Source organism: Micromesistius poutassou (assembly GCF_964030765.1).
Source record: "Micromesistius poutassou genome assembly, chromosome: 7".
NCBI classification, from domain to species: Eukaryota; Metazoa; Chordata; class Actinopteri; order Gadiformes; family Gadidae; genus Micromesistius; species Micromesistius poutassou.
The window spans coordinates 2,966,845-2,994,255 of record NC_140277.1 but is presented as its reverse complement, the minus strand read 5'-3'; the positions used below and the strand labels follow the sequence as shown (position 1 = coordinate 2,994,255).

Genomic DNA, 27,411 nt, shown 5'->3' with positions numbered 1-27,411 from the left:
CATTCCCCGGAGCAGAGAGACGGAGAGCGTTGACGATAGTTTTTTTTTTTTGCCTTTCCGTTCATTATCTAGTACCTTAAACCGGCGACACAATAGACAGGGGTTTTTCACCGAGCCCGGCCATGGACGAACAGGCAGGGCCCGGCGTGTTCTTCAACAACAATAACAACCCTATTCTACCCGGTGGTGGTAAGGGACCGCTGCCTGATGGCGACGCTGGGGAAGCGGCCCGGGCTCAGTACAGTATCCCGGGGATCTTGCACTTCCTGCAGCACGAATGGGCCCGTTTCGAGGTGGAGAGGGCACAATGGGAGGTGGAGCGGGCCGAATTACAGGTGAGAGGAGTGCTAAGTGTGCGGGCTTGTCCGGGGCTTCGACTGTAAATACCGTAGTTGTGTTACTACGCGTCCGTGGCGGTGACACTGTGTGTGTTGGTTTGATTGTGGGAAGCTATTCCTCTGAAGCAGCTAACTGGCTAACGGGGGAGCTAGTAGCCGCGGCGGCTAACAGGCTAGCAGGACAGCTGCTGCGTTACCTGCGCTGTTAGCACAGCATTCCCCCGAAGCAGCTAACTGGCTAACGGGTGAGCTAGTAGCCGCGGCGGCTAACAGGCTAGCAGGGCAGCTGCAGCGCCCCATGCCCTACCTGCGCTGTTAGCATAGAATTCCTCTGAAGCAGCTAACTGGCTAGTTAGCACCAAGCGCTGAGACAGCCGACAAGCCGAGAATAAATTATGCATTTCCGAATACTTTAGGGACAGGGAACTATTAACCTTTCGTAAAACAGTCACTCGCAGCTCGATATTACAACTTGTGTAAAAAAAAAAATGTGGTTGTGCTACTTCTTACTATTGGGTCGTGACGTTCTGCACCCGTGTCAGTCACGTATTTCAAAGCGAAATGCCACACGAGTGTTCATGTTTGAGTAATGATGGCCTGTGGTAATGCGTGTGAACCAACTGTCCCGTTTGTGTGTGCGGGATGTTTATCTGCCTAAAGCGTTACCTTCCTGCCTTCCAAGCGTTACATCAACACTATTTCAGATCATAGCAATACGCCAGTCATATGGTATGTAATATGCGTATGGTCTACCTCATCTCCAGTTTGATGAGGCTTACTGAAAAATTATTGTTAAAAGATATGTCATTCTTAATCTATACATAAGACGTCCATGTTTGATCTGTTGTCTTCCTTCGCTGGTGGGTAAACAGTTATAAACCTATTCCAATTCAGTGGAAGCAGCAGTCCTATTTAGAGCAAAACAGGACTACACTATCTTTGCATATTTCCCTGGGGGCACTATTAGGTTTGGGGTCAGTTCAATGATCGTTCACATGCCTAGTTGACCCACTGCACTGACCCATTCCTCTCCTAGTACAATCCGCTCGTCCCATCGGCCTCACATTGGTGCTCCACGATTCAATTGTGTTTATAGCAGTAAAAGAGCACAAAAGATTTATAGTGCCTGTAAATCACTGTAGGTATTCCATCTCTTCAAAGCAATGATGTAAGCTACATGAACACAATATTGACACTGTTTATTTGCACTAGATATAGAGTGTCTTAATCCCATCTCATCCAAACTTTTCCCCTTTGTGGTCTGTGTAATGGTTTTATTTGGTTGCGTAGGAGTGATACCCCATGGGTGGTGGGGTGAGATGAGAACATGAAGGGCCAGTGGAGACACCCATGAAGGGTGCTTCCTTGATACTTGGCTTGAGCTAACAGAGATGGGAGGAAAGAAGGGCTGATCTATTGTGTCTTGAAACGGATGATATCAAAGGCTGATCCGGTTAGTTTGGCTTGTGAGTCATAATACGTAATGCAGCTCTTCTCTGATTGGCGTGTGAGGTTATGCTTCCTGCCTGCCGTCGGTTAGTGAGCTTATCGGAGGAGAAACACTAAGGCTGCTAAGCGGCCCCATGGGTGGTTTGATGTGGCTGGATGTTATGCACTCTGGCTTTCTTCGTTCTGATCCTCTGTCCTACTGTGCCGCTGTAAGATGACCACTGCATTTTAGAAGGTCTTTTCTGCACCTATGACTCATTTTAGTGGTTATCCCTTTCGCTGTGCAAGTGTGTACAAACAGTCATATTATGCAAAGCCTTTGTAATTATGTTCACGGGAAAAGACACATTGGTATTTCCCTGAATTTGCCTGCTGTTGATCCACATGTTTTTTATGTAAATGTTGCACTATACATTGTTAGTATAAATGTGCTCAGTATCAGATTATGAAAAAAAGTCGGCTTCACGTTGATGCTGACTTCTTGCATAACAGTAGAGTAACCTTAAATAATAGAAACATGTTCAAAAGAGGTAGGCGTAATTGTTCTTCAATAAATAATAAATGCTGTTAATGTGTATGTATTCGTCAGCATAGAATCACACACATGTAGCTGTCGGTATTTCACTTGGCAATCATAATGGCTTTGACACAAACATGTTATCAACGTATAAAAGCAGAAACAGTGAGGACACTACCTTTTGCCTTTGTAACTGTTCAGCCTAAGTCAGTGAAGCCAATCCCTGGGCTTGTTTGGAATGCAGTCAGGCCAGCTTGTTAGGTCATGCTGCAGCCACTCCTCTCTATTGAAGCACGCCTATATGCCTGTTCAATATAGTGCTGTGCTTGCTGCCTCCAACGCACACGCTGCTCTCTCCCCTGTTTACTCCTAGTCCAGTGGTCATTGATAATCAATTAAAGGACCCGCTAACCAGAGTTTCGCCTTGTTTTTATCTGGGTTATATTGGCTTCGAAAGATGCCTCCGTTTTGACATCCGGAGGCATAAGTGGGTCTCTTGGCTTTTGGCTGTGTTGCCTGAAGTCAGAGTCAAGTGGGCACCGAAATTGAATGTTCAGGATTTCTCTAGGATCTCGTTTGTTGCAGACACCCACACGGCATTGTGCTCTGGGCGTCAAAACCGAGATTAGCTTCTGAGATTCTCTCTGGCAGGGGGCCGGTGAAGTGGGTTCTGGTTACGCAGCCACCCAGTCCCTCCTGTCAGCCCCCTCCCGTCACGGGGAAATCCCTGCCCGACGGCCGTGCTTCCTTGCCAAAGGTATCTAGTCAGCATTCTTAATCCGACGCCCGGTGAAGGGCAAAGGTCACTCCGGGTGTAAGGTGGCCGTAAGTGAGTTTAAGAGTGAAACGTTGGCAGGGTCACTTGACTCTTTTACTCCTTAACTGGAGAAGAAATAAGCATTTATATATTTTACTTACTCAGATTTTTATACTCATTTTACTAGGTCTGGAATGCACTGGACATGGTTGTACAAGTTGGCTTTTCACTAATGGTAGAAGCAGAGGAAGAGTCTGGTAGTGGATCAACAAGAGGGAGGACACTGAGCCCAACACACATGGTGTGCTGTTGGAAGCAGTCCAAACGGGTGCCAATGTCGTTCCTCGACACCGCCTCCTCCCCGAAGCTGTAGTTATTTTTGCTTGCTCGCTCAACTGGGCTCGGTTTAGACTGGACCAGTGCACCAGCACGCAGGCCCAGTTAAACATAACCTCCAGTTTTTTTTTTTTTTTAATCTCTGTGCCCTACACTAATTAAACTATTTGTCTCTAGCATCTAAATGAGGACCAATCCTTGGGACACCAAAATTGGCTTTTTAAAGTATTTTATTGGCAGAATACAATGGTAGGGGTTTTTAATAAGAAGTGTGCGTCACTATCTAGTTCTAGCTTTTGTCCTTTTGGAGCCACACAAGGGCCTTTCACCCTTGTCATATGTCTTGACCCGGTCAGCTTGTTAAATCATCTGTCCTTCCTCCATTCACACTGGCAGGCTCGGTCTGTCTACGTAGGTGGGTGGGTGGAACAGCTGTCGTGTGTGTGTGTGTGTGTGTGTGTGTGTGTGTGTGTGTGTGTGTGTGTGTGTGTGTGTGTGTGTGTGTGTGTGTGTGTGTGTGTGTGTGTGTGTGTGTGTGTGTGTGTGTGTGTGTGTGTGTGTGTTCCTCCCCCGGTCTTACAGTAAATCTGAGTCCTCCTAAATCGGGGTCCACCGATCTGTCGAGGAGTTGTAAATACCAGTTCAAACTGCCTGGTTCGTCATCTGCTATTCTGCTGGGAGTGAGCACTTACTGTACTTGCCACCATTCACCACAACTAGAGGCTTTCCCAAACCGGTCTGCTATTGTGACTGATGATAATATCTTATTATTATCATATCAGTTGTTGATACTGCTACTCAACAAGCCTTTAGTAATATCCGCAGAGCTAAACGGCCACACTCATTACTTAATTCATTTATTAATTTGCAGATTTTGATTGTGTCATGATTTTATTTTTTCTGCTCTTGTGTTTCCTTGAAATTCCCTCCCAGTTCTGGGAAACCTTTTCATGACAGTTGCTGTAACTGTGCTGCTTGCCGTTTGTCATTTTCCTCGGGGATAATGTGTGAATGCATTTTGTGGCATGGCCTAAAAATCAACAAGCCCTTTTGTCAGGGAAAAACGTGGAGGTGGCTGGACTGAGTCCCGTACGACGGTGCAAGTGCTCTAAATGTGTTATTAATGTTGCAACATGGGTGGCGGCAGCAGCAGCATCCTCCCACACATGGTCAATGAATGTAGTGTCTCTGTCTGCACCTACTGCAGGGTAACACTGCAGTGTCAACCTGGTGCAGTCAATGTAACGGCACACTGTAAAATGTAGATCCGGATGAAAGCGGCACACTCTCGGGAACACCCCCAGACTTTAACGGGAGGAGGGAAATGGTCGGTTAAGCCAGCATGGGGCTGTGAAGTGTGCCCTTTCTCACGACACACACAGCTATATATTTTCCATTTTTTTTATCTCTGTAGCAAAGTAATGGGGAGAAACCTGGGTAATTCCTTACTGAGCGAGATCTGAAATCTTTTTTGATTGCGTGAACCATACCCCGGCCTCACCTTGACCTTGATGGTGATTAGAATAATCCTCCTTGGAAGTGTGCTGCTTGAATCGGTCGACTGTGTCTTCGTGAGCAGGATTGACTTATCTTAATCGGGCTCCAGCTGTGGTCGGCCTGTTCTGTGTGTGTTGGTCCCTGGAACTTATTTGTCTGACGCGAAGGCCCTGTATTAGAATGCAATCTCACAGGTCGGTGCCCTACCACCCTCATGATACTCTCTACTGGCTTTGTGGAAAATACAATCAGCTTGAATGCGATTGACTTGATGTAATTGGGAAAGAAAACTACACTCCTGGCTTATGGGCTATGTGTTTTAAGATCAACATGATCCTTAGGCTGCTGTCCATAATGTAGGCCCATTTGATTTTCTGGATTAAATAGTGGATAATATTTTACATTATGGACATGAAGCCTTGTTTTAGATCAATTAAATTCCACATTTCCAGCTAATCTTTATGCTCCCCTGCGTTTGAGACTCCAACATCACTTCAACATATTCTGGCATCGATATAAATAGACCTGCTCTGATATAGCTGTGTGGCAACATAACAGCGTTCTTGTTTTGTATGTCTAAACTTTAGCCTTTTATCCTGACATTTTGGGTCTATTTTAAAAGGGACGACATTTCTGTGCTTGTTGGGAATGCATATACTGCTCTGGAATTTTGTTAATTATTCATAGCTATTTGAGTGTTGGTTTATTTTACAAGATATGCAATGGTGCTTGCTATGTGTTTTTAAAGGTTTCTCTCTGCACATAGAAAATACTTGTGTGGGAGCCATACAGTAGTTCACTTTCCATAGCACCCTCTCTGCCTTTGGCTGTGTATTTTTCTATACTTGTCTCTTGGTACTAGTGTAAAGGAATTCATGGAATGTACTTGGCTTGTTATCAGGTTGGCCATCTTGGATTTCTAGGCTTTTGTAACTGACTAAGCAGAGATTGGATGTGTTGCAAATATGAGGGTGTATCCCAGGTTGTCGTTTGGTTTCTGGGTACTAACGTCAAGTCGGTGTGTTTGTCGTTCTTACTTTGGGCACCATTTTGTTTGTAGGCACATCGCGCTCCCAAGTGGACTTCTATATATTTTTCATGAAGTTGTAGTCTCCCTGTGGTTGCGCAAAGCACTGGTCTTCACACAGCGTTGGCTGTGTGGGTTAAAGGGCCTCATTGTGTCTTTGGCCATGACGCAGAACTAGTCTGGACGAAAACATGTCTGGAATGCACATATCCCAACCTTTAATAACCTCTTTTTGAAAATAATTGACGCTGGTGTTTTGCAGTAAATACATGTACTCACAGTCCTCATTCTAAGGTGGTCTTGAATTGATGATATTTGTACCATATCAATGTCTCGCCAGTGCAGGAATGGCTCAAAAGATTCAATCATTTTAAATGCCTACCTGTCTTAAATTAGCATTTCATTATCCAGCATGAAATTAACCTTACACTTCTAAATAGTTAGAGGTTGAACCCCTATTTTTGATATCATTTTGTGGAAAATAGTTTTTGGAGTTTATTTAAACTTGTTTGCCCACCACACTCCATTGTGTCTACCAACAGGCTTTTTTTGATATTTTCAGGACTTTCTTTTTAAGCTGATGTTGACAACATATCAACGTTGATGGAGTTCAGATATCTTATCATAATGGCAAACATCTCAAGATGTAATTTATTTTCAATCATAGTTGAAAAACAGTTGCGACAGACACAGGCAGAGGCTAATTTGACCGGCGTTTGGCTGGCTGTCTGTGTTTACGTCCCTCCCAGTATATCAGGCCAGTTCCTCCATCTCCCCCTTCCTGTGTCTGAAAAGGCCCAGCCTCCCTCCGCGGATGACCCATTCTACCAGCCTCTCTGGGACTAAGAAGCCCTTATCCGCCCGGGGCCAATAATGCAGTCAGTGTGAGGCCCTGGAATCAAACGCTTCCTGTGTGTCCTCCACGGCCTCCTCCACTCACTTTCACTGCATTCCTTCCAACGTTAATGTTTGATGGCCGGGAGAGGCCGCGCCAGATACTCTCACACAGCGTTCCCTTCTCTGTCTCTGGCACTGCGGGGTGCCCGGGTCCCTGGGGCCGGTGTGTCCCCGGATGAGGAAGTCAGCGCTAGCGATCCTCCCATCCCATCAGAGCAGATGCAGCGGCTATGTCTGTGGCGACATGCGAATGTGGGTGGGATACATGATGGGACTCTGCCGGGGACCAGGTACCACAGTGTCAAAAAGAAGAGTTGTTCCGATACCAGTAATCGGAAATTCATCGGATACTGCCTAAATTGCAGCATCGGATATCGGCGCGTACGCAAGTCTATGTGCCAATCTGATACATCACATCAAAAACATGTGCAGTGTTATTCTGCGGTCGTTAACAGTCAGAGGCGGAAAGTCGGAATGGGAAACGCGTCATCTGCGACCTATGTGCTTCAAGCTACCATGTCGGAAAACATGGATGCATGGACACTTAGCTACAAGGATACAAATGGATTATTATAATTACAGATTAGAAAAAAAAAATGGACTAAGTGAACCGACTATAGATTGCTATAGATAGATGCTAGACACTGTATCGGTATATAGAGTATGTAGGGAAAAATTTTTTATCAGAACATCTCTATCATAAAGAACAACAAGGCGTTTTAACTTCCTATCTAAGTCTTGATAAAAGGACCTTCAGCTATGCCAAGTTTGAGAGACTTGGCATGGCAGACATCAGATAAACAGGCAGTCACCTTTTTATTCCCTCACAAGTTTGCTACTAAAGAAGCTATTAGCCTAATTGGCACCTTTCTGGAACGACCCCACTCATTCTTGGATGGGAGCCATTTTAGTCATTGTGATATTTTGGGCCAGCACACAGTCTGGCCTCTCCAAAACAGTGACATATTTCCTTGTGTGCTTCTTGTGCTGTATGTGTATGTGTCTGCCCCATATCTGCCTGTAGCAGTTGTCCCTGCAGTCTGCCTTCCCAGTAGTAGCCAGTAGTATTCACTGTCTACGCGTTTCTCCTGGTATACTATGGAAAGGTCTCCATCCAGTCAGCTGGTTGGTTTTATCAATGGAGAGATATCTTTTTTTCTATCAGAGGAAGTTGCATACTTGTGTTCACTATGTTGTTGTTATAACATGTTAGATAACACTGTTTGTTATTCATATGCAGTGTATTACATATCTTCCCATCTTGAGCCGTATGTTTTTATCTGGTATTGATCACATGAGCGTCAAAACCATTTTGAATATGGCAATGCAGAGCACATTGCAGTGTGCTGCCTTCCTCTGCTGACTGCATGCTTAACGTGATTTTAGAAATGTAATTGGTATGAATCCATGATTTAGAGCCTGGAGATATTGCGGCTAGGGTCAGCATCTTGTATAGCAAAGCACTTAACTGAATCATTGTGCGTTGGGGTTGTTTGGTCGGATTTACAGCACAGTTCTATGCTATCCGGATCTAGATTTATACATTATTAAATTTGGTTTGTTAACTGAAGGTCATTTGTAGTTGCTATTGAGACTCTGTTCAGAGGTGCTCGCCCACCACCACAACCTCCTGCATAGTGGAAAGCAATTATTTCACTGAGATGTTTTTTTCCTGGATTCTTAAAAATAAATAAGAAAATATAAAGGAAGAGGCTAAATCTAAGACATCACTTGGGAACCCTTGATTTGTATACTTAAAGTCAATAGTTTATATGACAATGGCCATAATCCTCATTAGATGATGCAGCTCTAACAGCGAGTTCTGTGCCTCCTGGGGCAGTAGCAGCCCGGGGATGGCTCCACTACCCAACACTGCTCTCATTGTCTAGCCGTTATTGTGCTGCAGTGACAACACGGTAACACAGAATAACCGGAAATGATGTTCACAACCTCCATGAACCAGCATATCCACCACAGTTCAGTTCAGTTCAGCAGGGCATGATGGATGTTGCACAGACATTACAGATACTTATTTAACTCGTGCAAATGATACAAGGATAAAACCAGAAAAATACTAACGGATAAAAAACAGATGACATTGGTAGGAGCACTATTGAGACACAGAGAAAGTGCCATGTGTGCAAGATTAAGTACAAGAATCATATTATTGTGCAAATGTATTGCATATGGTACGAAAAAGGATTTATGTCTCCCCATGAATGCAGATGACAGCTTGCGAGTCATTTGGCGGCTTTCACCTTGTTGATTCTGTGTTGTTATTAATTTGTGCAATTAATGAAACGACATATGCTAATATGTTATTTCAAAGTGCGTAAAATGTCAGAAGTCCTAAAGAAGGCTTAAGTTTAAAGCATTACGGTAACGTAATTAAACTAATGACAGACTATCAGGTTTTTCTCCCTGAAAGGAGGGGAAATAAAATCTGTATCTAAAAGGATTTGTATGCATCAGAAATGAGTAGACGAGTGAGGGAGGGACACTCAAACGAAGAACCGTGGTGTCGTTTTTTGGTATCTTTGCATAGTTCTGCTTAAATGGTTACTTAACTCTGTAGTAAAAGCACTTGCATAACGTCATTTTGTACGTGCGTCTAACCGTTGGACGACTGGACGACTCAAACCACAGGGTGTGTAACAATGACTCAAGACTGGCTGTTACTGCAGAGGGAATGTGGTCAGTAGAATATAGATGTACACTATCATGGTATACAAGTGGGTGTGTGTGGGGAGAATTCAGATTAAAATAGAAGCCTGCAGACTTTAAAAACATTTCTTCATCTCATCGCGCTGCATATTGATTTGCTAAACTCCTATTCCAGTTTGATACCCCCTACCCCTTGATTCCTTCAGACGCCTGACGCAGGCCAAGTTATCTTCACCTAGCCAGCCAACAAACCCCTCAAGACGCACACGCGCCGTCTGCTCTGCGCCGGCTTGGGAGCCGATTATCTCGCGCTCCCCCAGACTGTATGCAGCAGCGCTGCTATAAGAAGTGATGTTTCTGTGTTGGCAGGCCCAGATCGCCTTCCTGCAGGGGGAGAGGAAGGGCCAGGAGAACCTGAAGAAGGACCTGGTGAGGCGGATCAAGATGCTGGAGTTTGCCCTGAAGCAGGAGAGGTGAGTGCCCCCTCCTGGGAACCTGTCCCCGTCCTCCAACGTCTTCTACTGTGTGCTTACAAAATGGGTGAAGAGCATATTTGAAGCATGGAAGGAATACACGCTGCACAGCAGGATCCTGAGGGCCCCTGTCCACGTGACGTCTTGTTCAGAGCGCCTGCATCTGCCTTTAGTTGTGTCCAATGAGGAGAGGGCGTGTGACAGACAGAAAGCTCCCTTTTCCCCCTGAGTGTTTTCCCCATTCGTCACGGTTGCTTCGTCCCTTCACCCAATCAAAGATTATGCCTACGGTCAAGCGAACATTTAATTTCGGAAGAGAGTCTGTTGTCGCATATAAATGTAAGACTCTACAGTTGCTTTCACAAACCAAAACTGGGAGGTGTCTGCATACGCTGCTTCCTCACAGAATGCGTAAGAACAAGTTAATGCTACAGAGTTGAGCTAGCGGCTACGGTGCTCACGTGGCTAGTTGTCATAGAAACAGTAAACAAAGCACCGGGATGCAGCTGTGTTTTTTTTCAGTGCACATACGCTGCATCCCAGCACATCACGCTCTGTGGACACGGGCCATAATGGTGTAATCAGCTGAGCTAAACTGCACTATACGCACAGACCATCTCCTCCCTAGAACACTCTGTTTGTACACTGCTGTTGTATACAGATTATATAAGGGCCGGGGGGGAGGGGGTCAGTTTAGATGCTGCATGCGCCGTTCATTTGATCAATCGAAAAGGCTGGCTGCTGGTTTGGTCACGGACGTGGTCAGTTGGCGTGGTAACACAGCATAGGGCAGCACAGGGATTCCCAGGAGCTGCTGCTGGTGTCATGTGTCTGCAGAGGAGTCTGCCCGTTCTGATGACTCTGCGTTGTCCTTGTGGATGAGGTGCAGGGGATAGAAAGCTGTGCTGTTAAAATGTTTACTACGAGAACAGCTAACAAGGTCAACGCCGCAGCCAGCTTTTCCCCCCCATGTCCCCGTTTGTATTTTTCTTTCTTGTTGTTAGTTTAGCGTTTTCCTCCTGCTCCCAAGCCTCTCTCTCCAGACCACTCAGAACCAGGTCCCCGGAGCAGCTGCGTGAGCGTGGCACGTTCTCATTTCCTGTCTGCGTAACGCATCGCATGGCTGCACCCCGGAGCAGGGACACAGAGATGATGTCACTGCGTCTTCTCTTTCATCTTCCCCCTTTGTTATGGGAAAGAGAGAGAGAGAGTGGCTTTAACTGTGGGGGACACGGCAAAAGGAAGGCTTGTAACGGCATTGCATATAACTTATGTACAACACTGGTCTATAAGGTATCACACGCACACACAGGTGTGTTCGTAACCACATGACTACTGTGGTGTAATAGGAGTCCTCCTGACCTTACCTTTTGTTATGTTGTTGTGGGTACTACAAACAGTAAAGACATCTCGCAGGGGAACTCGAAGAATCTACTGGCACTAAATTATATGCTGCAAGGTTTGCCGTTTCCCCCAGTAATTTGAGTGCTGCACATGACACTGCTATGCTTGTTATCTCAGCATTTTCTAGGGTGAAAGTATACAGGACGGCAGTGTCCCATCAACATTTGTTGGCTTAGCCATCCAGCAACATTGTTGTCGTCGTTTTTTGATCACGGGAATCTTAATCTTTATTTATTGTATTTCACACTGATACCAAAGTTTGAGCTTGTGGGTAAATGTAGGAGTAGATATGGTTCAGATCAGTGGTTTGGTCATGTGTAACCTTTTGAAATCAGAGCGCAGAGTCATAAAACGACAACAAGAACGCAACATCAACACAGCAGCATGGCTGTGCTCTCTCTCTGACCACACTGAGTAAGGTGAGGAGGTGAACTGGTTAAGTAGTTCCCACGGTAACGCGGCAAGATTAGCCATCCGACCCGTGGCGGTTGTCCGTCTGCGTGTCTCTCTCCTCACGATCCACACCTCTTCCTCCTTGGGAACCCCATCGTAACGCGCCACGCTATGCATGGAATGCACCTCTCTGTACCCTCTTTCTTCTCCGATGCGCTCAGGCCCCGCCCCCGAAGAAACACCTCCCGCTTGAGTGATCCCTCATTTCACCGGTTGCGTAGCAACAGGTCATGACTTCGAGGGCTTCTGAGAGAATTGGATCCGAACTGGCTGTTAACGCTTAGTGTTTACCCTTCTTCCATCTACAAATGTTCTTAATTTGCGTGGTTCTTTCCGTTTGATGGCACAGTGTGAATTGCATTTCCATTATGGCTCCTCATTTTAATGCTCGGACCGGTCTTCAACTGTAAACGGGAGGGGGCCAGGGTCAAGAAATTAAATGATATTAAAGAAGGTATTCCTGAGGTTTGTGTAGTGCTACAAGTGCCTTCATCAGATGAATCACTTCAGTTAAACTAGTTGTCCCAGGATGGGTAGAGTTGAAAACCACCACAGCCACCTTCTGTGAGTAATAGCTTGTTAGCGCGAACAAGACGGTTCCAAGTGCATTTTTTGCATCATATCTCGTGTCTTCACCCTTCACAGCCTTGCATGACACAATTTAAATGAAACATTCTCTCTCCTATCTCTTAACTCTCTTGCTCACTCCTCTCCCTCAGGGCGAAATACCACAAGTTAAAGTATGGGACGGAGCTGAACCAAGGTGACATGAAGGCACCAACCTATGACTCTGGTAAGACTCACGCGCGCACACACGTACGCGCACACACACATACCCCCACCCACACACACACTTATGTGCACATACACGTACGCACATACATGTACGCACACACACACACGTACGCGCACACACACTTATGTGGTGAACCCTGTTCTTTTCGGTGGTTTCATCACGACAGCGTTCCTACCTTGAAGGTATTCTCAGGGCAGTTCTCACTGAATGTTTGTTTAAGTTGGGCAAGGTATCCGGATGTGTGTCTGACAAGCCCTCATTTCGTCGTAGCACAGCGGAGGAGTAGCTCGGGTATAGACCCTGAAAGGAACTGATTTTGTATGCAACTAGATCATACACAAACTGGAACAAAGGTCTTACACAAAGTAGACAGAAGATCAGTGTAACCCAGTAGTCCTCAACACCACATGTGAAGGGCCCCTATTTTACCATCAGGTGTGAGGGTGATTCAAAATCTGCCCTTCCCTGTGAATTAGTGACATCACAAGTGGGCGTGTCCAACCAGTATGACGGACAGATCAGCCTACCGGGTGCTACAGTCCACGGAGTGCGCTAGATGTATCGCAATACTTTCTAATCCTCCGCTGATCAAACAGGCTTTCAACCGTTTGTCGGTGGGCAAATAGTTGGTTGTGTTCGTTCTCTGGAGTCCCTCAATTCACAGCAGCGGGCAACTGAACAAACATCAGACCCCGCCATTGGTGGAGAGCGATTCACCAACGTATGCCAGAGATGGCATGGCCTGGCTGCTTGTCTCGCTGGGAACTGCTGAGTCTAGGCCCGATTTTATAAACCTCTCTCTATTATTACTTTGGTCTGACCCCCCCCCCCCCCCCTACAACCCCAAGGCTAACGTTTGATCCAATCCACTCGACTGTTGACAACGTTGACGGTGTAAACGTGCCCGTCTCCCCACACACACGATATAAACAGTTTGTTTGCGATCGGGCCGCTGTCTCGTCTGTATTCATGAGGACTGCTCGGGGGAGGGGGTGGGGGTCGCAGCCCCCCCAAAGTGTTGATGAGACGGCGAGACGTGGCAGCAGGAGAGGGAGGTGGCAGGAGGGAGGTGTTTTCACACGTAGAGCGGCGCACCTGCCTGCTATGCCACCCACACAGCCTGCCCTGCCTCAAATAAGCCATGACCCACATTTGAGGCAGCCTCTAGCCTCTTCCCCTGCTGACTCCCACCCGCAGTCTCCTGCCGCACAGAAACCTCCATCCAATCTCCATCCTATTAACACCACACACACACACACACACACACACACACACACACACACACACACACACACACACAGTGTCTATGCATGTACTGTACGCATGGCCCAGGCCCTCTGCAGCAGCCAGAGTGCTGACTGCGTTGAATGTGTAATATCAACGAGTGCTCCGATTCCCCATTGTTGTCTGTCACGTATCGGGCCGTGTCGGTCAGGTATCTGGCTGTAGTTAAAGCCCCAGTACAGTACCACACCGACGGTCGCATTGTTTGCCCGGTTGTACGCTATCGACCACCTTGAGGGAGGGGGGACCTGGTCGATTATCTGAGTCCCTTGTTTGGTTTTCTCTCATTCTTTTAATAGCGATGAGTGTTTAGACCTAGTGGTTGAACCGGGTCCTGGGTTGGTTCGCCCCCCCCCCCCCCACTGCACACAGTTTGTTTGCCATCGGTCCGCTCCCCCCCTGCTTTGAGTAAATTACAACTTCCGCATATTATTCCGCAGACCCACCGAGGCCTCGGGCAGGCAGAATGTTTGTGGTTGCCTGGGTTGCCCTCGTACATGCAGGAATGTGCTGCTGCTGTTAGTGGAGCTGAATGTCAGTGGCTGTCTGTGTCTTTGGGGAGTGCCCGCGTTGTAATTTGCGTCTTCCTCAATCAATCCACCAATGATCCTTCCCCAGATGAGGCCAATGAGAACGAGGGGCCAGGCCAACTCAACAATCAGCTGTCGTGGAAACAAGGCAGACAGCTCCTCAGACAGTGAGTACACACACACGCACGCATATGCCAACCGGAAAACCCGCACAAAATCAACACAATCTCGCCATCTCAATCGATGAATCAGTAAGAATAGATATGGCTAAATATTCTATGAGGCTTATTTGCGTTTCCTGATGCTTAACAGCCAAGGAAACCCTGCACTGTAAAATACATGGAATAGCTCCACCGTGTGGTCATAACGAGCCATTACTTTCATCAGTGCATTGAAGTGTTTTCCGCTCTCACTCCTGAATGCGTTGCCAATGAGCAGGCCTCCTTTGGCGCCGTTCACAGGCTGTGTCACACATCATCTGCCATAACACGCCTCCTCACAAGCCAGCGTGTGTCAAGTGACAGATCAACGGTGTTAAAGGCTTTCTCCACCAGCCTGCCCCAGTAGTGCTCCCACTGTGGACTCGCATACACGCCACACTCAGGAACAGGAACATTAGCACAGCAGTCACCAAACGCTCACAGGCAGTGCCAGAGGAATGCCTTTTACAACTTATGTCTTTACCAGCAAGTTCATTGAAAATGTGGGATTGTAAAATTGTGAAACCATCTGCTTGTATGGAAAATGAAGCATTGTTTTCTACAGTTTTATAAATATTAGGGTTGCACTTGATAAGATGCACTTTAACAAGTTTTATATTTTATTGGTTTTGTTTTATACTCTCATTGGTGCGTGGAGTCAGCGTTTGACTGTAAAGTCCCATCCTGTAAAGAGAGGGTTTTGGCCTAGCCCTGTACCATTACAAAGCCTACGCTATGCGGATGCGGATGCGAATCCTATAAAAGGAGACCATTTCAATCCTTGAAACACTACAGTTTAGCAACGACATGCCGATTTGACTCCGCTCCTTTGTTGCTGTTTTTCATTGCATCCTTTGCCCCCAGGTACCTGCAGGAGGTGGGCTACACAGACACCATCCTCGATGTGAAGTCCCAGAGGGTGAGGGCCTTGCTTGGCCTGGCCGGGGAGAGCGGAGGGGGCAAGCCTGGAGACAAGCCCAGTGCCGAGCCCCTGGTCAACGGGACGGACACCTCGACGAAGGGCATGGCCACCAGAGGGTGAGGGGGAGGAGTGGTGTAGTGTATTCAAAATGTTTTGCCTGTATGTATGTATGTATGTATGTATATATGTTTGTATGTATGTCAATAAGGGCACCCATTGCACTCCTGATCATCCCCGGAACGAGGGATCCCCCACTCTGCGTTCCTTCTCAAGATTTCTTCCTTGCTTATTAAGGGAGTTTTTTCTTGCCCTCTGGGGGGCTAGGGTCAGGGTGGTGTCATAGATATATGGCCTGTTAAGGCCTTTGGGGCTGTACCAGATTAAGGGCTATACAAATAAAATGGAATTGAATTGAAGTAGTGGTTGGGTGTATGATATAACTTCCGTGTTTCACATCGATGCTTCGTGACGTGTATGGCCCATAGTGTGGTCTGTGGTCTGTGGTCTCCGACCACTTCTCACAAGTTTGAATGTGTCGAGTTCAGCGCCAAATAACTTGGCTGTGAAAGCTCTGTAGGGAAATAACTCATAACCAAGATCATAGTGTATAAAAGCTTTAATGAATGTATGTTATGAATGGTTATCATTGACTGGAGTAGATCCGGAAATGTGTACCCCTATGTACGGAATCGGGTATTGTTTTGACTCTGATTAGTTTTGAATCTGATTTGTTTTCAATCGAGAATCGATTTTGAATTGAGTTCCGATCATTTTTATTGAATCGTGAACCCCTGCCCCACCCACTCCAAGAATCCAGATCTAAATTGTGTGCGCGTCTGATTGGCCGATGTGCCCACAGGAAAACGGAGCTGTCGGACCCCAGCGCCGTGCTGGAGGCCTTCAAGTTCATCGAGAGCACGGCGGCGGAGTACAGCGACGAAGATGAGGACGAGGAGGGGGAGGGGAAGGACCGCACCATCATGGAGTCCAGAACGGTGAGAACAACTAAGGATCCTCCAACAGACACACATCACACACACACACGCTCGTACATACTGCTCAGGTTTTTTGATTTCATGTTGTGTTGGTGAAACTCATATTATTCGCCATTATGTTTTATGTGTACACATGCTGAAACCATTTCATCATCTCTGAAACCTTGTTGAATGAAAACCAATAAGAATCACTCACTCACTCATCACTCCCTCACACACTCACTCATCACTCCCTCACACACTCACTCACTCACACACACACTATTTCCAACCATGCTCTGAGATGAACGAGTTCCTCTCTGTGCTCCTCAGATCCTGAGGAAGAAGCCGGCGTCGTCTTCCTCCACCTCGTCTCCGGCCATGGACACCAGCGAGGACCCCGACACAGAAGAGGCCCTGAAGGGCTTCGACTTCCTGTCCAGCCCGGACGAGATGGACACCTCGCCCGAGTCCAGGGGCACGGGCGACGGTACGGACTGGGGTAAGCCCTGCGGTGGGGTGGGGGTGGGGGCGGGAGACCGCTCGGCCAGGAGGAACCGGCCTTGCAAAGCATGAAGGGAAAAGGATAAACAGTTGATAAATAAACTACAAAAATACATAAAAACTATTATTTTTCAAATACAAATAGTTTTGTCATTTTAAAAGTGTTGTTTTTGTAGAAAGTCCGTTTTTTTATTACACTAAAACCATTCTGTGTGTGTATTTTTTTTTTCAATGTAAATGTTGAACATCTGCCCATAGTTTGGTGACTGTCGTGATATCTCTGCCCATTATTCACACCCAGTCACTCTGTGTACATCATCCAAATCTCCACGCTTGAACTCTCTGTATTTAATCCATAGTGTGTGTGAAACGTGTCCACTGTGTGTCCCCATAGCTAGCCCGTCAACACAATGTGTGTCCCACACCCCCACCCCTTGTGTTAGTGTGGGACCAGCCCACCACATCTTCTGTCCCGAGCGCTAAACACCAGGTCTGGAGGTTACCCGCAGGGGTCCCTGTGTGTGAGGTTGACGCCGTTCTCATTTGCGTTTTGTTTATTTCGAGATAGATTGACCCTTCACAACAAATTGCTTGGGAGGGGCAGAGAAACAGACCCAAAGTTTTACATTGAAATTGAAACTACAAGAAATATCCATATGGCCAGTTAAAGGAACCCTTAAACTGCCATCCAAAGACCATCCCCCACCCTCACCTCCGCACTAGGAAGAGCAGAGCGATGTGTAGGTCCGTGATCATCTCCCACATGACGCCAGAGGGCCTTCCAAGCGCCAAGAGGCCAAACACGACGTCAACACTCACGACCTGCCGTGGTGGGGATGGTGGTGGTGGTCACCCTGAGAGACCCATCCCTGGTCTGGGCAAGGCCTGCTCCCATTCTCCTTGAGGCTTTCAACCCCTGACCCCCCCTACCCCTGACCCCCTTTTCCCATGGTTCCACACCAGGAACTGCCTGGACTCAGATCCTAGCCTTGTTGATCCAAGCCTTGTTGAGCTAGCCTTGTTGAGCCCAGACTTGTTGATCCTAGCCTCATTGAGCCTAGCCTTGTTGACCTAGCCTTCTTGAGCTTAGCCTTGCTAACCTGGCCTTGTTGACCTAGCCTTGTTGACCTAGCCTTGTTGACCTAGCCTTGTTGATCCTAGCCTTGTTGACCTAGTCTCGTAGATCCTAGCCTTGTTGACCTAGCCTCGTTGATCCTAGCCTTGTTTACCTAGCGTTGTTGATCCTAGCGTTGTTGAGCCTAGCCTGTTGCGTGGCACGGGGGACGTAAAACTTCCAGTTGAGATGTTGAGCTACACCCAGAGATAGTGGCGGGCTAGAGAGGGGTGCTGGCGTGGGCAGGGGGTTTCCGCACTCCACCCAGCCTGCCTGGCTACAGTATGTGACTCCTGGACCAGGGCAGCTCCTCAACAGCCTCTTGGTCTGGTTTTGTCCTCTCCTCCTCCTCCTCATCCCCAACCTTTCCTGTGTAGACAAGGACGAGCAGGACTCTGAGGCCTGGGATGTGGACCAGGGCCTGATAACCAAACTCAAGGAGCAGTACAGAAAGGAGCGCAAGGGCAAAAAGGGGGTGAAGAGTAAGTCCTTGTCTGCGGCCTGCTGCCTCCCCTCTCCGCCTACTCCTCCATTTACTCCTCCTCCGCCTCTGCCTCCTCCACCTCTCTCTGGTAGACGCTGGTTTCCTCACAGCCAACAAAAAAACGAAAGCCTCAAATCAGGAGCAGACATCCTCGCCGTGTTTCTCATTTCCCACTCCTGGCTGCTGTCTTGTCCTTCCTCCCCTCTCCTCCCCTCTCCTCCCTGCCTCCCGTGCTCTGTCCTGCACTCCCCCTCTCTCTGCGATGTCCCACGGAAAATGTAGCCTTTAGCAACAGCCACGCCAGCATGTACAACCGTTGGGACAGACCTTCGTCGTTTCACCGGCTGAACGGTACATCTGCTGCACTCAGTCACGTAGAAATCGGTCACGTATATGCACCGGTTTCGCCGTCGCCACCCCCCCCGGTGGCACCCCCCCGGTCGCCCCCCCCCCCCCCCCACCCCCCCGGTGGAACTCTGACCTGCTCCCTTTTTGCAACGCCAACCGTTTCATGCAGGTTCTTCTGTTGTACTGGCTACACGCCCCTCGCTCACGCACTCTCTCGGTCACCGGGGCCTTTCTCCTCATCAGACCTTGCTCTTAATGTCTTTGTGTTGCATGCTTTCATCCCTGCTCCAGCCACTCCCTTCTCCTCCGTTTGTGTCCTTCAGTTTGAGCTGTGCAGCACCATGTTGTCTGTGATTACGTTGTCCTCTCTCGGCTCCTGTTTGTAATCTCCTACAACACGGACAGTTTCACTGTTCACCGTCATACTCCATATTCTATTCATAGTCTATTTCGTCCAATTCCATATCACGTTATTTTTTTTATTTCTGTTTGTCATTCATTGGGCATTAAATAGTTATAACGTTATCAAGGTTGGGTTATAGCTGTAGTTTGGATGATACTTTTGCAGGGTCTCAGATGTCTCCACCTTGTCTTTCTGGGTTCTCATAAAAACCCAGAAAAATATTATTTTTTCTGGGTTTTGAAATTGATTTTTTTTTTTACTAAGGCACATTATTATTTAACCGAGGCGGGGCCTGTTAAGGTTTCACATTGTTCCCGGGCTGACGTCTTCCCTAGACCCCCTGCCCCCACTACATTCCCTCTTTATTTAGACCCATGAACGTCATCATTTTATCAGTCTTTCTCTTTCAGGCGCACTCTTGTTTCTCCTGTTCTCATTGTGGCGGTTAAGGTGTGGAGGAGGAGGATAATTTGCTACAGCATTGAGTCATTTCATTGGCTGAATCACCAGTGTGTAATTAATCATTGTTGGCAGGCCTGGTGTTTCCTTCCCAAAGTCTGTTATGAATCACTCATTATGGACGTTTACACTCCATGTGGACAACGTATCGTACCTTAAAGATCATCCTCGTTCACACACCACAGCCCTCACTGCGTTTTCTTTCAGTTCAGCTAACAAAGACTCCCAACTGCTGCTTTCCCTTTCATATTTTCTCACTCTCCATCTCTCTCCTGTGGTGCATCAATTATTCACTCATTTGTATTCCCTTTCAAGGCTTCTTTTTTTCCTCCTCACTCACATCGTAGGCTTCTCTTCTTCCAGAGTGCCGTTACATTTCTAATCCTTTTCCTTGACGTGTCTCCGGCTCTCTCGCCTCCTTCTCACCTCCTTCCCGCCCTGAGTCGTGTCCGTTCTAACATGTGCCCGCCTGTCCGCCAGGGCCCAACCGGTCCAAGCTGCAGGACATGCTGGCTAACCTCCGCGACGTGGAGGACCTGTCCCACATGCAGCCCCCCGCCGCGCCCCAGGCCCGGCCCAGCGTGCCCCGCCTCAACGAGCACGAGGCCAGCCGGCCAGACGAAGGTCAGTGCGGTTGGTTACCGCGGTGCGTCCACTGCCACGTGACTACAATTGAATTTTTTTTGACTTTACAATTCTGTTAAACAATGAAACCTGTAAAAGTGGGCTTTCTTTCTTCTTCTTTTTTTCATTAACATTTTCCACATTCAAGATAGAGGAAAAAACATAGCAATAACATGAAAACAGGAAAAAGACAAATAGTATAAAAACATGATGTCATGGGATGTTCAGTAAATTCAAAGCAAAATTGTCTAATTTAAATTAAAATGTAACCGTATGGGCTATTGCGCTTTCTGAGTAGCAATCCAATCCCGAGTGAAGCGCTGAACGGCTTCAGGTTAGATCTTTGAGGGGTGAAGAGAGAGACGGCAGAAGAGGGCAAGATTTTGAAAATAAACAACCCCCCCAAATGAACTCCCCTTCCCCCTCTGCTCCCTCCCTCACGACATAACTCAGGATCTTCCAGTAGCAGAACCTTCTTAGTCCTGACTTAAACGACCCTGAGTTTAAACTAAAAACCACCTGGGTCTGTTGCCTCTGGCCTGTGGTTGAGCGCTGGCTCTCAGCGCCCATACAGTGGTTCCGTGTTGACCCTGCTGGTTTCGCGTGTCTCTCCCCAGTGGAGGCGCTGACCTTCCCCCCAGCCTCGGGGAAGTCGTTCATCATGGGCGCCGACGAGGCCATGGAGAGCGAGCTGGGACTGGGCGAGCTGGCGGGGCTCACCGTGGCCAACGAGGCCGACATCCTGACCTACGACGTGAGTATCCTCCGGGGGGGGCGGCATGTGCCTCAGGAGGTAGAGCGGGTCGGCTGGTGACCGGAGTGTCGCGGGTTCCATCCCCGGCTCCTCCTAGCTGAGTGTCGACGGGTTCCTGAGCGAGACGCCTCACCTTCACTGCTCCCGACGAGCTGGCTGTCGCCTTGCATGGTTGACACCTCCGTCGGTGTGTGAATGAATGGGGGAATGTGAGGCAATATTGTAAAGCACTTTGAGTGGCCACTGGTTAGAAAAGCGCTGTATGAATGCAGACCATTTATGGGTGGGAGAGGGAGGGGATCGGAGGAGACCCACGGCCGTTACTCCACCGCCCATCCCCATGGTCTCCACGTTGTAGTTGTCACTGCATCGGTTCTGAACATGGGCTTCTGAACCTGTCTCCTCAGATCGGCAACAACAAGGACGCACTGAGGAAGACCTGGAACCCCAAGTTCACCTTGCGCAGCCACTTCGACGCCATCCGGGGGCTGGCGTTCCACCCCGTGGAGCCCGTCCTGGTCACGGCGTCCGAAGACCACACCCTCAAAATGTGGAACCTCCAAAAGACAGCTCCCGCCAAAAAGTAAAGGAGGCCGCCTTTTTCCATTTACCGTTTCCTACAATACATTATCGACTTCAACGAGCCTTAATGAATATCTTTTCTATCCACAGGAGCACCTCTCTAGACGTGGAACCCATCTACACATTCAGAGCCCACCGGTAAATCCTATACATGTTACTTTTATCCTTTTTAATGGTTGGGTCAGCAAAATTGAATGGCGGGTGCTGAGACATGTGTTCCTCCACTCCACCAGGGGAGCTGTTCTCTGTGTGGTGATGAACAACACGGGGGAGCAGTGCTTCAGCGGGGGCGTCGACGGGACCATCCAGAGCTGGAACACGCCTAACCCCAACATCGACCCGTACGACTCCTACGGTAACAGCATTCCTCCTTTTAGGCCAATATCTAAGCAAGACCAGACTGTTAGGATACAGAGTATAATACAGAGAGTCCATATTCTGAGCCACATAAGGCGGTCGGCTTAGCTCAAGGGGTAGAGCAGGTTGACTCTTAACCGAAAGGTTGATAGTTTGAACCCGGCTCAAGTGTGTCCCTGAGCAAGACACCTCACCCTTGGTGCCTTGCGTAGTTGACTCCATTCGGTGTGTGAATGTGTGTATGACCATGTCTCTTTGGATAAATGGTCTGCTAAAGGCCCTAAATGTAAATGCAGATGAGAAATGAGGGATGCCCGACTGGGACAAAAAGGGCTATTATTTGGGCCGATATTGTGAAAGGGATTATTCATTTAGATTAACAAATTATCTTTTTGGTTCTAATTCTGGGGTTCCGACTAGATTCTAGTACAACACCTGTGATTCAGTAGAGCCCTTATTGCTGAGCTGAAACTGCTTGTACTCAGGTTTTGATTAAACAGGTGTACAAAATCAGATGTTTTCATGTTTTCTTCTTCATATTTTTAATTCCAATTCCTTTATTGCACCCTTTCATAATTAGTCAACAGCTTTTACTGGACATATTCATCGCGCAGCCCTCATTAGAATCGTATGTCTCTCTCTCTCCTGTGGTCACAGCCTCATTAGAATCGTATGTCTCTCTCTCCTGTGGTCACAGAGCCATCTGTCCTGCGGGGGGCGCTGTCCGGACACACGGACTCGGTGTGGGGGCTGGTGTACAGCAGCGCCCACCAGCGCCTGCTGTCCTGCTCCGCCGACGGCACCGTGAGGCTGTGGGACGCCAACAACACCTCCCCCGCCCTCGCCATCTTCAACGAGAACAAGGGTACCCTCTTTAGATCCTCCCACATCTGTGTGCCCGGTTTAACGACCAGTGTTTTCTACGTTTGTGTTTATGTGTGCGTGTGTATTGTTATGTATGCAATGGAGAGTCAACAGTATGCATTGTTATTCCTGCGCCTTAGGGGGTGCTCTACTGCACCTGTTTACTGTAACTCGTAGCATAGTTCACTGTCTCCACCCGCGTTCTTTTGTTGTCCTTATATTATATAACAAACATAATATGTATATTGAATTTTTGTCTGTACACAATGGTCATCATGTACAGATAAAGTAATAAAGACTGCGTCATTGAAAACTCATGCATGTAAAACGGAGTGCAAATGAGCCCACATACAATTTTCTAAAAGAAAATGTATATCTAGAACATGTCTCCTGGCTGAAGGGCGGTTCTGATGTGTTGATGTTCTGATGTGATGTGCTGATGTGTGTCTCCTGCCGTCCAGCGCTGGGCGTGCCCTCCTCCGTGGACCTGGTGTGCAGCGAGCCCGCCCACATGGTCACCTCCTTCACCAGCGGGCAGATCGGCCTCTTCAACATGGAGACCCGGCAGCTGGTCCTCAGCCTGGAGACCGCCGTGGACTCGGGTAAGCCTCGGCCCCGACACATCCCCGCCCCCACCCCGACGCCCTCTTACTCACACACCCCCCCCGGTGGGCTCATCCAAAGCCACCTCTCTCTAGAGTCGCTCTGGATGAAAGCATAGGTTTCTGATGACAAAATCCTTAATGTATAATGCATTATACAATACAGGGTTAGGGTTATTAACTCATTAATACATTTATGTATAATAACAATACATTAATAATCCCTCACTTCTCATCTGGGATTAGTAAAGTAAGTAGTTAAAAGTAGTAAAGTAACGCCGCTCTGGTTGCAGCCACGCCCTGCCAGATCAACAAGGTGCTGAGCCACCCCACGCTGCCCATCACCATCACGGCCCAGGAGGACCGCCACATCAAGTTCTACGACAACAACAGCGGCAAGCTCATCCACTCCATGGTGGCCCACCTGGACGCCGTCACCAGCCTCGCCGTGGACCCCAACGGACTCTACCTGATGTCGGGCAGTGAGTAGCCGCGTCGGGCCCCTCGGGCCGTCACCACTAGGGGGGTCCCGGGACAGACTAGTGTGAGGGGCAGTGTGTGTGTGTGTGAGTGACGGATGTTTTGTAGATGACCTAACACTTGTTATGACATCAGACACCGAACCCTTCAGTTGTACAGTAGAACACGTTGGCTCACACTCAGACGTTCAGAACTCTCAGAAACACTTTCTCCTCAAGGTTGGCGAGTTGGACATGTTTACGTTCCAGCAGTCTGGCCCTTGATACACAGAAGAATGTCCTAGCTTGTCCACTAAGACTTTATAACAACAATGATACAATATCCCGAGAAAATATCTGTCGGTCTAGACTCCAAGCGCTATAGGCCAGTGTTTTGAATCAATAAATTCCTTCCCTCAATCTCTTCTTTCTCTCCCTCCCTCTCGCCCTCCTTCTCTCCCTCGCCCTCCTTCACACTCACCCACCCTCTCTCTTTCTTTCTTTCTTTCTTTCTTTCTTTCTTTCTTTCTCTCTTTCTCTCTTTCTCTCTCTCCCTCGCCCTCTGGCACGCTCTCTTTCCCCCTCCCTTCCTCTCCCTCTCCCTCTTACTCTCACCCCCGCCCTCCCTCCCCTCCCCTCCTCAGGCCACGACTGCTCCATCCGCCTGTGGAACCTGGAGAGCAAGACGTGCATCCAGGAGTTCACGGCGCACCGGAAGAAGTTCGAGGAGTCCATCCACGACGTGGCCTTCCACCCGTCCAAGTGCTACATCGCCAGCGCCGGGGCCGACGCGCTCGCCAAGGTCTTCGTATGACGTGGGCGCGGCCCCATCACGCCTCGCCCCGCCCTCCTCCTCCTCCTCCTCCTCCTCCTCCTCCTCCCCCCCTCATCCGCCACCGCAGCCACCACCACCAACACCACCACCACAGCTGGCTCCGCCCCCCCTCGCCCACAGACGCAGCCTCCCACGGGTCAGGGACCAATCAGAGAGAGAGAGAGAGACGGACGTAAGGGCGGGGCGGACGCCGCACGCGGGTGTCCAGTGATCCCCGGCGCCCGCAGCCCTCCTCCCTGAACGTTGATTGGTTTCACCCCCACCCCCCCCCCCCCCCACCCCGTTTTGACGGGCAGACTATGTAGCCAATCCCCTGCTCCCCTCCGTGGGGGCGGGCCCTGAACGCTCACGCTGTGCGGGCCGTGGTTGGCTGGGAGGCGAGTTCGATGGACAGACGGTTCCGGGGCACACGGTTCCCTGAGACTCCCATCGAGCATCCAGGCCGGACCTGGTAAACTGACAACAAGAGGACCCTCTCTCAAACACACACACAACCCCTAGCCTACCCCTAGCACAGATGCCTCATCACACACACACACTCACACACACCTGCACTTGCATCTCACACACACACACACACACACACACATATACACTCACACTCGCATAACATGCACACACACGAACACACAACATTAGTCCACTTCACAGGAGATTGAAGAGAGTACACTGGAGAAATGAGATTTTAAACGGCTCTTCTGCCCCCCCCCCCCCCCCCCCCACTCCCCCAGGTGTGAGCCGCTGCTCCCCCACCTGTGATAGTGTTGCAGACGCGGGGGTGTCTGCAGGCTTACCCGAGCTATTGTGGAAATATTCTTTGGCTTTTCTCTATCCCCAGCCTACCCCCCCACCTCCCTGAGACGGTCTCTGCCTGCCCTCCTGCTTGCCTTTTGCTTTTCTTTAGAGAAAAAAACGACAACAAAACACTTATTGACAAATGTGCCTTTGATTAAAAAAAAAAAAAAGGTATTGGAAAATGTAATTTTACCTTCCTTGTTTTGGGCAGCAGGAAGGGTCGGGGTCTATGCGCTGGAGGTAAGGGTGGTCACAATGTTGTCCATTTTAAGAAAACATTGGATGTACAATTACAAATACTTATAATAAACAAAAATATATATCCAGTCTTAAAATCTATCGTGCAGCGTGAGTTTGATTTCCTGTTTTGGTAAAACGTGGCCGGGGGAATCGCATTCTGTTTGTTTTAGTTCTCGTTTTTCTTTTCGTTGGGGAGCAAAGCTGGCAGAGTGACACAGATTACTGAGTATATTGCCTGTGTGTTGATGAGTTGTACACGTGAGAGCTAAGATAACAAAAAACTATGTCTAAACAATGTAAACCATTTTGGTTATATAACTACAATTTCAAATTGGTCCTACCTACTTGTCCGTTTTAGGAATATCCATTTGATATTTTGGCCAGTTTGCTCTTGTTTTAATGGATTGGCTTGTGCTGTATGTAGTTCCCCCCGATGGGTCAGACCTGCTCGACCCGCAGTCTTGACTGTTCATGTCCAAAATATAGATGAGTAGTCCAATGTTTAGCAGGAAGGTTGGCGCAGTACATTACGAGACTATTCTAACTGAATATGAAAACCTAAAAGGAGCGGTGTCTATGGTTATCCTTCGGACCGAAAGGTTTTACCAGTAGGATGTGTGCAGAACCGGAGTGGTCAGAATCCACCTTATGTTTAAAGTACAGCTTCAATGAGCCTCTTTCTCAGTCACTGGTTTGTATATGAAAGTCTGTTCCAAATAAAAAAACTGCTGTAAAATCTTAACCGGGATCCTAGTTTTATTATCAGATTTGTGTTGTCAAATTTTGTAAAAGTTTACTTAAAGTTACTTTTCGTTATTTTCAGCCTTACAAATGCTCCAACAGGAAATGTTTCCGAAGACTGTTTTGAGATGGCTGCTAAAACTGCATGAATTGTGAAAGCGCTGGAAGTGTACATAACAGTACATAAGTACTGAGTAGTACATAACATCTTTGTAACAAGCTCTTATAAGTGATGTGTTATAAAGTGTGTTATAAAGATGTTGTCACTCAGACTCTGCAAGACCTTCGTCGTTCTTTCGTTTCAGAGATGACTCGATGGAAGAACATGTTTTTTTTTATTTTATTATAAACTGAATTTAAAATAAGGATTAATTATATATCTGAACATTATAAGCAAAATACCTTTTTTAATATGCATATGTACAAATAGGCCATAAGAGGGGGAAAGATATTATAAATACTCTCATTCAACACATCCAACAAATACCTGCCGGGTTAAAAAGTAACCCGGGCAAACTATTACAAAAAATATGAAATGGTTTTCACTCAGGAGAACTGCATGTCCAGGTTTATATCATTGCTGTTTACAAGGGCTAAAATCTTGCCTGCACCATATTCCTCGACAGTCTGACTCTTACTGCTGTATTGTCCAATTGCAAGCATGTAATGGCCTATTTTACATCAAGGTAGCAATGTATTGCTGATGGAATGTGAATGCGAGATCTACGA

General features: G+C 47.9%; 1 protein-coding gene across 4 annotated transcripts; it reads left to right on the top strand.

Annotated features, from left to right (window-relative positions):
* The first annotated feature begins 3 nt into the window (after positions 1-3).
* On the top strand, positions 4-26,683 carry LOC311350585 (striatin-like). Of its 4 annotated transcripts, none has more exons than XM_084470644.1 (17): positions 4-335; positions 9,852-9,955; positions 12,532-12,605; positions 14,511-14,589; positions 15,487-15,660; positions 16,404-16,539; positions 16,852-17,008; positions 18,514-18,618; positions 20,311-20,454; positions 21,072-21,208; positions 21,616-21,791; positions 21,881-21,928; positions 22,024-22,145; positions 22,845-23,012; positions 23,473-23,613; positions 23,907-24,095; positions 24,716-26,683. In XM_084470644.1, the coding sequence occupies exons 1-17, from the start codon at positions 123-125 to the stop codon at positions 24,883-24,885; spliced, it is 2,337 nt and encodes a 778-aa protein (XP_084326770.1). In that variant the 5' UTR covers positions 4-122; the 3' UTR covers positions 24,886-26,683. The 4 variants fall into 4 exon arrangements, with proteins under 4 accessions (XP_084326770.1, XP_084326769.1, XP_084326772.1 ...); XM_084470643.1 differs by having other exon boundaries at positions 16,852-17,020; XM_084470646.1 differs by lacking the exon at positions 18,514-18,618.
* Positions 26,684-27,411: the final 728 nt, after the last annotated feature.

What these genes read in the sequence shown, in the direction of transcription:
- LOC311350585 (XM_084470643.1), top strand. Translation starts at nt 123, where the DNA reads ATGGACGAACAGGCAGGGCCCGGCGTGTTCTTCAACAACAATAACAAC. An exon ending in TGGAGCGGGCCGAATTACAG is followed by an intron (nt 336 to 9,851) that starts GTGAGAGGAGTG and finishes CTGTGTTGGCAG; the next exon opens with GCCCAGATCGCCTTCCTGCA. An exon ending in TTTGCCCTGAAGCAGGAGAG is followed by an intron (nt 9,956 to 12,531) that starts GTGAGTGCCCCC and finishes CCTCTCCCTCAG; the next exon opens with GGCGAAATACCACAAGTTAA.